Below are 11,359 nucleotides of genomic sequence, written 5' to 3' on the forward strand. Positions count from 1 at the left end.
GGCAGCTCTCATCTCTTGTTTTGTTTGAAAGCGTTTTCAGACTGTTTGTCCTGAACAGCTTCACCAAGAACTTCATCGATCAATTGATCAGTAACTGTTTTCTGAATTCAGTTTTATATTCGGCTTCATCTAAGAGAGATATATTATTGTTTAGAGGATTTTATTTGTTTATGTGCCATCGTTTGTCTCATTAGTGAAAAGTTTTCTCTCTTTTTATTTCCTGTTCATTCAGAGAGTGGAGCAGCTGAACAATCAGTGTGAGGACGTCATCAAGCTGCTGCAGAAAACCATCAACATCCTGGAGAAGACTCCTCTCCCTGCTGCTGCTCAGACACACACACAGACACACACACACACACACACACACACACACACACACACACACACACACACACACACACACATTCAGTGATGTTATGACCTCATCAGTTCAAATGTAAAACTTTTAATTGCATCTCTCAGTTTGACTGAGTGGGACTCTACACTAGAGTCATCTGTTTACCACGATAACTCAAACCAGCAGTGTGTTGTATGTGTCCTCTGTAAACTGACTCGACCTCCTCTCTCTCTTTCCCAGGATGCCGAGTTGCTGCTGTCCCGCTACAAAGCGGTGATGCGTAGTGTCCTTGAAGATAGCCGATTGGTCCGGTTACAGCAGGAGGGCGGGGCCTCTCTGTCGCGGCTCTGCAGAGAGGAGAGCGTCATCAGCGTGACGGAGGACTATAGGGCGGAGGTGGAGACGGTGTCCTCTCTGTACGATCAGGTGGACGAGCTGCTTCACCGCCTCGTCATGCTGTCCAACTCCAGGACGCAGCAGCTGAGCTTCATCCTGGACTTCAGGAGTCTGGAGGACGCCTTCAGCGAGGTGCGTGTGAGCTCAGTTCACACACACTGATCAGGTTAATGTGATCAGGACTTTGAATCTGTGAACATCACACATACAAAACATGTGATCAGTTAAAACAAAGATTGTCTCCCGGTGAGATGCATCACTCTTTATTTATAAAGGCTGAGTCTTCATCAGTCTGTCCAGCAGAGGGTGCTGAATACATGACTGTGAGAACTATCACAGTCTGTTATGATCTGGTTCAGTCACTGTAATGATCCACAGCTCGACACCTCAGACACTGACGAGGTGAATGACTGACATGTTTACCTGTGTGGTGCGTTCAGGTGAGCTCCTGGCTGCAGGACGAAGGAGAACCTCGTCTGAAGAATCTGAATGAACCTGAAGATTCTCTGGAGCTGCTCAAAAAGAAACAGACGGACTTCAAGAACCTCAACACAACCGCTCATGTACGACACACACGCTTGCACAGTTGTGTTATCTGTTGTTGTCCGTGAAGGATCGTCTTGTGCGCTGACCTTGTCCTCTCTCTGCAGGGTTACTGCAAACGGGGCGAGGCCTTGTTGAGTCGTCTGGAGCTCTTGGGCAACATGTCGTCAGCGGACCTCCACATCTACGAGGTCAAAATTCACTCGTTCTGGGCTCAGCTGCAGGATTTCTCTCAGCGGATCAACGCCACTGAACAGATCATCGAGAGCGCCGTTCGACTCTTCAGCTTCTTGGACCAGGTACGGCTGATCATGTCACGCCTCATCAATGACCTCATCACTAACACTTCTGCAGCAGGAAGTAAACACACTTCCTGCTGGAAGTAAACACACTTCCTGCTGTTAGGAAGTGGGAAGGGGGAGGAAATATGACAATAATGGTCAAAGTGAGAAAGTGAGAGTGTCAGAGGACAAAGAGGAGCTGTGGTGTTTGTGTAGTGAGTCAGAACATCGGCTCAGGGCAGAATTATTGATTTTTCTTTTCTTTTGTCTTGTCATTCTCTTTCTCACTCCTCCTCTTCAGCTAACTTCACAATATGTGGCTCCAAATTATCAGATTCTACTGTTGAAATATCTTTTAACCCAGAGCACCACATGGAACTCATCGAAACAGATGAAGTGTGGTTCTGTGTCACCTGAGCTGAGTGAAGACATGATGATTCAAGATGAAGGAGTTTTGTGAATCAGAGCAGCTGTTTGACCCCCCCCCCCCCCCCCCAATATCGTCCTCCTACAGTGAAGCTGACAGAGTGTATTGAGGCCAGAGGGGAGGGGGGGGGGGGGGGGGGGGGGGGGGGGGGAGGGAGGGTGTCAATATTGTTTTGTATAGTAGACTCAGGCTGGTTGGTTTGTGTGTTTGTGTGTGTGTGTGCTTGTTTATGCGTGTGCGTGTGCGTGTGTGTGTGTGTGTGTGTGTGTGTGTGTGTGTCAGGTCAATATCAGTTGACAGTGTATCAGAGTGGAAACTTCATAATAAACTACAGTCACTTCACTGCACAGGTCAACACACACAGACATGTACAAGCAGAAACGCATACATATATACTTTAATATATGTGTTTATATATATTGTTATATATACATACAAACATACACACAGTGTGATACAGTGTCTGCTGTAAACCTTGTGTCTCCACATCATGGATTTGGGGAAGCTTCTCCAAACATGACACATGCATGTGAGTTAATGTTTACAGAGTGTGTGTTTGTGAGAGAGACAGAGAGAGAGAGAGAGAGAGAGAGAAAGAGAGAGAGAGTGTGTGTGTATGTGTGTGTGTGTGTGTGTGTGTGTATGTGTATAGTCCAGCTAATTACTCCAGTGCCAAGTTTTCCCTTCTTCCCCTTTTCACTCCTTTCACAAAGTCTTTGTTGCTGGGATGACACCCCCCCATTCCTTCTCTTGGGACCGCCCATCTGCTATTCAGCCTGTGAATGTGGTGGTGGGGGGTGGTGTGTGTGTGTGTGTGTGTGTGGTCAGGATGCCGCTCTTTGCTCCGTTCAGTCAGGCTGCAGCTCTTCACCAAGACACAGAGGTACGCTCACCAGATTTCTTACTCACGATTCCACACAGACAGTTTAATAGTTGTAAAGTCGTGCAGCTCGTGTAGTTGTGTTGTGTTGTCGGTGTGTGTATGTTGCAGCTATTCGGTAGTTTTAGAAGTCAAGTGTTTGACTCCAGAAAGATCTTTGGTTTGAGATGCTCCACTCAGCTCTCACTGTGTGTGTGCGTGTGTGTTTGTGTGTGTGTTCGTGCTCCATGTTTTTAAGTGCTACTGAAAGACCGAGGAAGTTGAAACACTTCTATAGAGTGAAGACTTTTCGGTTGAATATCCAGAAGATTCCGTGGTTTTCTGTTTGTGTTTCAGTTGATGTCAATCTGTGAATTTAAGATCATTCTGATTTCTGTGGAACCCGTTTTAGTTTTGTCGTCGTCATGTTCCTCGTCTTTTTGTTGTTGTCTTTATCAGTGCTCATCTCGTCGTGGTGTCTCCACCTGTCGATCGGTTTAATCAAGTGAAAACCTTTAACAGGAAGTTTTTAAATGTTAAACCAATACCAGTAGAAAAGCTTCTCTTTATCTGCCAGTGGTGAGACTGTTATGTGGTAACACCAGCGCCCTCATGTGGAGGCTCAGATCCACGCCGGCCTACTCAGAGCTGCAGTGACCCCAGGTCGTACCTCTGATGGAGGCGGAGACTCAGGAGGCTGACTCCACCCACAAGGATATAAAACCCATCACTCTTTCTATGGTTACGACTGGTGTCCTCACCACTCTGGACTTTTCAATGATCTAAACAGAGTCGTACTCGTATGAGTTTGAAAGCTCTGGGTTTGTGTTTGAGTCTGGACGAACAGAAACTGAGACTGTGAACGATATCACAGACGCTCACGTTCACTGATTGGTTCTAATCGGTCACATGACTCGACCACCAGGGAAAGCATGCTAACAGATTAACGGTGACACCTCGTTCCTCCTTCGTAGTGTTTTCACTAACCAACCAACGGCTGAGTCGACAACCTGCTTCCTGTTCTCAGGTGTGCTCCTCAGTAATACACCTGTGGTTCTGTGGCCATGACATCATACAGTGAGATTCAACCTCATGTGTGATTCTTCAGTCAGTGTCATGTATGTTGTGTTGCATGTTTCTGTGATGTTTTTATGTCTGATTCATGAACTTTGCGGTGATGTTGTGTGTTTGTGTGACACTCTGGTGTCTCAGGTTTACGTTCAGTGATCAGGACTCAGGACGTCTGGTTGCTGTGTGTGTGTGAGTGTGTGTTTGTGTGTTTTCTGAGGTGAAGTACAGTTTGTGTTTCAACTGTAACATCTGAAGCTGATCTCACATACACGTTCAGGTCCTCCTCACTTTGAGCACCGGTCTTGTGACTGTTTTATATATACATGATTAGAGACTAGTGTGTGTGTGTAGGTGTGTGTGAGGGTTTGGGTGTGATTGTGTGTGAGAGAGTTTGTGCCTGAGTGTGTGTGTGAGAAAGAACGTTCACAATGGCAACAAATCCCACGCAGGATTTTCCTCTACAGCAGATCCACAAAGGTGTCAGCCCTGACCAACACAACCTCTCTTGACATCTTTGTCTTCTTCATGTGTGGCTCCGCTTCTTCAACCCAAGACTTTAGCCTCAGTCTGAAGAAACTCTGGAGTCTCTCACTCAGACATCTGCTTCTGAGACATGCTGGGGAGTCTCCGGAGCTCAATGCTTTCTGAAAGCAGCTTATTGTGAAAATAAATCATTGTGTTGATATTGTGGCCACTAACAAATCATCTTATGGTCACTGAGAAGAGTAATAATAAGAAACTGCAGAGGTCAGAGGTCGTCAGCTGAGCAGGAGACACTTCACATGTGGCCCAAGAGAAAATAATGAGACCACGTGTCTCAGAAACCTCCAAATGTGTGAGTGTCCTTCAGACCTGAACTCAGAGCTGCACACGTGTGATCAGATCCAGTGTGGAGACAGATCTCACAGGTTTACATTAAACAGCCACAGACGTCTACAATCTGTCAGTGGAAAGGATCTTTGTGTGGACGGTCTGTAGTTCTGTCTCATCTGCAGAGACTCATCAGGACGTCCTGAACCAGGGAGACACAGAGACACAGAGACACAGAGACAGGGAGACACAGAGACACAGAGACACAGAGACAGGGAGACGCAGCAGGAACATAAAACATAAGTGATGTCAAGACAAACTCTGCTGAGGAGACATTTAAACAAAAACCAACACTGATAGAAGGTAACGACTCAGCACTTTGCTCTGTCAGACTCTCTGATTGGTGCATTTTGATCCAATCAGAAGTTCTGAATCTAAAGCTCCTTTCAGACCTGAACTCAAGTCCAGACATGTTACTGATATGTTCTGGAGGTTCTATATGTGAGAACACAAAATCCTCAGGGCCTTTTTCCTGCCGGCCCCCGAGTGAAGACTTCAGAAAACCTCAGAGTGATTTCATGTGAGAGAGATGAAGTGGAGCGAGTGGACGTGTTGATGTTTCTGACACGTGAAGGACGTGGAAGAGTGGTTGGTGGAAAAAGAGGACACGTCTTCATACGTGTAGAAGACGAGGACGTCAACTTGTAAAGACGAGGAGATTCCAGATCCACAACACCGGTGTGGATGTAAACAACAACACTGATCTTTCCACAGCAGAGTTTATACGTCATGTCCCGCCTCCTGCTCCTCTACAGGCTCCGCCCCTCGCCTGGATGTCCCCACATGTTCCTGTCGGTGTGAACGAGTCGGACCCGGAACACTCTCGTGACAGAAAATGGCCAGATATTTGTTCGTCTCTGAGGAGGATCAACTGAGTCAGTCAACATGTTGGTGTGTTTTAGTGACTCCTCCTCCTCCTACCCCCCCCCCCCTCTCTCTTTTATCTGGTTTTTGAGGGTTTGGGCCTCCCTCCCTCCTCCCTCCTCTCTGGTTGACTGGCTCCAGGAGTCCTGCAGAGACACTGTCCCCAAAACCAGAGCCTGTCTGCCCCTGGTCAGCCCCCCCCCACCCCACCCTGTCTCTGCAGCACAATACAACCACATTATTTGAGTTATAGTCAAACATCTCTTCTTCTGTTGGACACATGAAGAGTAGAAACATTTGTGTTTGAGTCTTTTCATCTCATCTGGTGAGATCCTCCAACGTTCAGCATCGTCTCCTCTGAGACGGAGAAGAAACACACAACATCGTTTTGTTCTGTGTTGTTATGAAACATGTCAGCCTGGCTTTTGTTTAAGTTTAAGCTTTTGTTGTTGCTCCAGACTCTTTCTTCTGGGTGGTGTCTCAGTTCTTCATCAGCCTGTCCATCCTCCTCATCATCACATGATTGACAGCGAAGTGTTTGTCCCCACCCCTCATCTCTACCAGCTCTTAACACACACACACACACACACACACACACACACACACACGAGTGCTCCTCAAACTGATTAGCTTACTGATGTGTCCTGATCACTGCAGCAGCTCAGTTCCCACACACACACGCAGATGACCCAGTTGCCTACTGTAGGAGAGTGTGTGTGTGTGTGTGTGTGTGTGTGTGTGTGTGTGTGTGTGTGTGTGTGTGTGTGCGTGTGCGTGTGTGTGTGTTGGTTTGGTCTGGATTTGATGATGGAAGAAACCAGAGAGCTTAGACACCAAATAACAAATAACGCCATTTATGTGTATGTAGTTTTTTGTGTTTGGTCGCCACTAGGGGGCGATCAAGGTGATTAGGGATCTGAACGACACTCCACCAAACTAATCCTCTCCAGGTCTTTTGAAGTCCTGAACACTGTGTGTGTGTCTGTGTGTGTGTTAGTGGTGAGGTAATGTGTGTGTGTCGGTCAGGGGGGTGCAGACTGATTCAGCTCCTCGGTGTTGGAGGAGGCGGCCTCCTCTTTTATGTAGAACACACACATCCTCCCTTCCCCCTCCGTTCAACCCTCACAAAGAGGAGGTCAGAGGTCGGCTTCTTGGCGGCGGTTTCAATCACACGCACATCAAAGCGTTTTCTCTTCCATGTTGTCGGCCCATGTCATTCCCTGACCCCCCCCCCCCCCCCTCGTCAGTGCTCGTCTATTTATTAATTGCGTGTGCGTTGTGTGTGGAGCAGTCTGAACCTGATCAAACTCACCTGAGCCTGTTTGTTCTCATTATGTCAGTACATCAGGGGTCAGAGGTCAACCTCACTGTGATGTCATGTGACCTGTAGCTGCCACCTCTCTCTCTTTGCAGGCCTATGGCTGGGCGCTCGAGGGTATGCGTCATCTAGCCGGCATCAGTATGGAGGAGTGCACCCTGCCAGACAAATGCCAGGCTGTGATTGGCTGCCTAGAGGACTACCAGAGTCTGCACCCACCAATCCCAGACTCCCATTTCCAGGAGATGAAGGCGGCGGCGGGTGAGCTGCGGGGCGAGCGAGGCCTCCGTCAGTGGAGCTTCGCCTGGTCCAAGTGTCAGGAGACCAAGAAGGTGTTTGACAGGAAGATGGAGGCGGCGATCAGGACACGAGACTCCGCCCACAGACGTTGCTCTGACCCCGCCCCTGTTAGAAGCTCCACCTCCTCCAGGAAGATGCTGTCGGGACTCCGAAGGGTCTCCGAGACCTCCTGCCCCATAGAGGAGGCCAACACCTCCTCACCTTCTCGTAACGCCTCCATCCTGTCCCCCCTCACCTCCTCACCCATCACCTCCACCCCCCAGCACACACCGCTCCTCCAGCGCCTGTTCCGCAGCAGCTCCTCGGACGTGTCTTCAGTCCGGATGGATGTCTGCTCCTCCAGTCCCAGCCTCCCCCGCCTCGACTCCCCCTCCCTTTCTTCCTCCTCCTCCTCCTCCTCCTCCTTCTCCTTCTCCGGCAGGCGGCAGCACCTTAGAAAAACTCAGAGCTTCGACTGCCCCTCCACCCCCGAGGCGCTGCGGTGCGGACCATGTCCTCGGACCCTCAGCGAGCCGGTGCGCCGAGGAACCATCGGCGTGTTCATCCGCGGCCTGGAGGTCAGCAGCAGCGAGGCGGCCGACCACACGCTCTGCCCCAGGACGCCTGCTCACAGCTGGGCAGGACCGGGACACAACCCCGGGACGCCCGGGACGCCCGGGACCCCGAGGACCATCGGCAGCCCCGCAGCTGACCCCCGACCCAGAGGAAGGTGGGTTATCTGCAGGAAGTTACTTCACAATAAAAGTCTGTGAACATCTACGACTGAAGAATTTAGTCAGTGAACTTACTGAATAAATAATAATAAGATAAAATAATATTTCCATGACAATGTGCAGCAGGAGAAATAAAGTGTGTTTGAGTTATTGTTCCTCTGGTGTCTGCAGTAAGCTGCGTCACATCGTGGATGAGATGATCACCACGGAGCAGGAGTACGTGCGCTCGCTGCGATACATCATCCATCACTACTTCCCTGAGATGGACCGAGCCGACCTGCCCCAGGACCTGAGAGGGAAGAGGTCCGTCGTGTTCGGGAACCTGGAGAAGCTTCTGGACTTTCACAGTCAGTTCTTCCTCCGGGAGCTGGAGTCCTGCTGGAAACATCCACTCAGAGTCCCTCACTGCTTCCTCCGACACGTAGGTCCCCGTGTCTGTGTGTGTCTGTGTGTGTGTGTGTCTGTGTGTGTGTGTGTCTGTGTGTGTGTGTGTCTCTGTGTGTGTCTCTGTGTGTGCCTCTGTGTGTGTGTCTCTGTGTGTCTCTGTGTGTCTCTGTGTGTTTCTGTGTGTCTGTGTGTCTCTGTGTCTCTGTCTGTGTGTCTCTGTGTGTCTCTGTGTGTGTCTCTGTGTGTCTCTGTGTGTGTCTCTGTGTGTCTCTGTGTGTGTGTCTCTGTGTGTCTCTGTGCTCACCCACATGTTGTTGTCGTTCACAGCAGGAACAGTTCGGTCTCTACGCTCTTTACAGTAAAAACAAACCCAAGTCTGACGCTCTGCTGTCCAACCACGGAAACTCCTTCTTCAGGGTGAGAACTCACACCGTGACCTTTGACCTCTGGCGTTGGATGACTCCCTCTGACTGACCTCTGACCTTTTCTCCTCCGCCCAGAGGAAGCAGGTGGAGCTGGGCGATAAGATGGACCTGTCGTCCTACCTGTTGAAGCCCATTCAGAGGATGAGTAAATACGCTCTGCTGCTCACCGACCTCATCAAGGAGGTGGGCGTGGCTCAGGAGGCGGAGCTTGGCGCCCTGCAGGAGGCCACCAAGATGGTCAAGTTTCAGCTTCGCCACGGCAACGACCTGCTGGCAATGGACGCCATCCGAGAATGTGACGTGAGTAAAGGTCACAGGTCAGAGTCCGACCTGAACAGCTGAATCAGTGTGACATCACTTCCTGATGATGACATCAGAGATAATGATAAATCAGACTCTGCAGAACTTCATGTAGAATCTTGATGTTTGAAGTTTCCTTCAGTGTCACGTGATCCAGTGAAATCACAAACTGGAGCTGATCACAGTCACTTCTGTGCTTTTATTTTGAAACTCTGACTGGGCGTGGTTGCAGGTGAATCTGAAGGAGCAGGGTCAGCTGATCCGTCAGGAGGAGTTCACCATCTGGAGCGGCCGGAGGAAGTGTCAGCGCCACATCTTCCTGTTCGATGAGCTGGTTCTGTTCAGTAAACCCAAGAAGATGGAGGGAGGTCTGGACGTGTTCATCTACAAACACTCCTTCAAGGTAACGTCCCCACGGAGCGAGTCGCCACCACCTCCACTCTGAGCACAGTCTGAGCTCATCCACCTGTTTGTCCTTCAGACCGCCGACGTGGGTCTGACCGAGTCCACGGGGGACAGCGGGCTCCGGTTTGAGATCTGGTTCAGGAGGAGGACGTCCAAGAACCAGAAGTTCGTCCTTCAGGCTGCGACGCAGGACGTCAAACTGGCCTGGACCGGGGACATCGCCCGAATCCTGTGGACGCAGGCCAACAAGAACAAAGGTAGAGAGAGAGGGGCGTTCATCGGGCTCTGTGATGTCATCGTGTGAGGACTGTGATGCTGATCTGTGTGTGTGTCTGCGTGTGTGTCTGTGTGTGTGTCTGTGTGTGTGTGAGCAGAGATGCGTCTGAAGGAGATGGTGTCGATGGGAGTTGGTAGCAAACCGTTTCTGGACATTAAGCCGAGCGACGCCGCCATCAGTGACCGAGCTGTTCACTGCATCATGAAGAGCCGAGGTAACGACACACACACACACACACACACACACACTGTCCAGTCATACACTCGCCATGTGTTCAGTAGAAGCTGATCAATGATCAATAAACATATTGACTTGTGTTCAGGTGCCAGGACGAGGGCGTCCATCGCCGTCTCCGTCTTCGACCACTCGAACCCTTTCAAGCGAGGGTCGGTGACCTCTGACCCCTCGACCTCAGGGCCCTCGTCCTCCGGTCTGCTGGGGCCCCTCAACCTGCACATGTTCAGGTACGACACACACCTGAGGTTTAGTTTGAATTCAAACTTTATCGATGTCACACGTTTCCTTGACACGCCTCCTGCCCCCTCAGCCAAAACCTGCCCCCCCCCCATGCTGCTGACGGCTCCTTCACCGCCTCCTGTATCGAGGAAGACGAGCAGGAGCACGAGACGAGCAGTCAGCCCTCCATGAGTATGTACAGTGTGTCGGCCATGTTGTTCAGAGATAGTGTTTCTGACAGGAGGCAACACTCCTAACAGATTCTCTCTCTCTCTCTCTCTCACTCTCTCTCTCTCTCTCTCTCTCCCTCTCTCTCTCAGCCACAGAGAGCTCAGGCTCGTCGTCTCGCTGCCTCTCAGGATCCACAGGCTCCGACAGCGGCTGCGTCTCCTCCCACCTGCAGGAGGCGCTGCCCGAGGAGCTGGGCCTCCCTGGCCGGCCCTCCTCCTCCAACAAGCAGCACCTGAGCAGCCAGTACATTTCATCAGTGAGTGCACACACACACACACACACACACACACACACACACACACACACACACACACACTGGGTTCAGACGTTAACTGTTGATGTTGGTCTTCAGAAAGCTGCCTCTGTCATCGGCCCGGCCACCGTCGTGTGATGTCACTCGGCTGCAGCAGGAACCTGTGAGTGTGAACTTCCTGTCTGACATCATCACTGTTCATCACTTCAACCTACTGACATCAACCAGCTCAGTCATAACAGCCACATGGAACAGAAATTAATCACAATATAAAGTATAAAGTTTATGAATTGATCATGTGATTAATCTGTGTGTGTCTGTGTATGTGTGTCTCTGTGTGTGTGTGTCTCCTGCAGGTTTGTGTTCTTCTTGCTGCAGTTTGACCGTAAAGTTTGAATGTTTTATTTATGTTTGAAGCTTCAGTCGTTTGTTCTGTAAATACGACATAAGATTTTCAGTTTGTGAGCTGATCCAGGGTCTGAGTGAGTGAGTGTGAGTGTGTGTGTGTGTGTGTGTGTGTGTGCGTGAACTGATCCAGGATCAGCTGGACTCTGTACATGTGTGTAAATAAACCACAGCTGAGCATCTGCTGTCACTTTTCTTACTTGAATAAACCGATGACACGTTGTTGTCGTCTCACGTTCGT

The 11,359-nt window shown here is 50.1% G+C and overlaps 1 protein-coding gene across 1 annotated transcript in view; it reads left to right on the top strand.

The window, feature by feature from the left end:
- plekhg4 (pleckstrin homology domain containing, family G (with RhoGef domain) member 4) overlaps positions 1–11,340 on the top strand; it is a 14,374-nt gene extending 3,034 nt beyond the window's left edge. Inside the window, exons 3-18 of the mRNA XM_053415503.1 lie at positions 233–325; positions 578–865; positions 1,174–1,296; positions 1,384–1,575; positions 7,062–7,975; positions 8,151–8,400; positions 8,694–8,783; positions 8,867–9,091; positions 9,324–9,494; positions 9,573–9,753; positions 9,871–9,987; positions 10,096–10,237; positions 10,321–10,421; positions 10,550–10,716; positions 10,813–10,876; positions 11,070–11,340. Coding sequence (XP_053271478.1) covers positions 233–325; positions 578–865; positions 1,174–1,296; positions 1,384–1,575; positions 7,062–7,975; positions 8,151–8,400; positions 8,694–8,783; positions 8,867–9,091; positions 9,324–9,494; positions 9,573–9,753; positions 9,871–9,987; positions 10,096–10,237; positions 10,321–10,421; positions 10,550–10,716; positions 10,813–10,851 — 3,093 coding nt within the window. The 3' untranslated portion in view covers positions 10,852–10,876; positions 11,070–11,340. The remainder of the gene's footprint in view (positions 1–232; positions 326–577; positions 866–1,173; positions 1,297–1,383; positions 1,576–7,061; positions 7,976–8,150; positions 8,401–8,693; positions 8,784–8,866; positions 9,092–9,323; positions 9,495–9,572; positions 9,754–9,870; positions 9,988–10,095; positions 10,238–10,320; positions 10,422–10,549; positions 10,717–10,812; positions 10,877–11,069) is intronic.
- The last annotated feature ends 19 nt before the right edge of the window (positions 11,341–11,359 follow it).

This window comes from Pleuronectes platessa, chromosome 1 (assembly GCF_947347685.1).
Source record: "Pleuronectes platessa chromosome 1, fPlePla1.1, whole genome shotgun sequence".
Classification (NCBI taxonomy): domain Eukaryota; kingdom Metazoa; phylum Chordata; class Actinopteri; order Pleuronectiformes; family Pleuronectidae; genus Pleuronectes; species Pleuronectes platessa.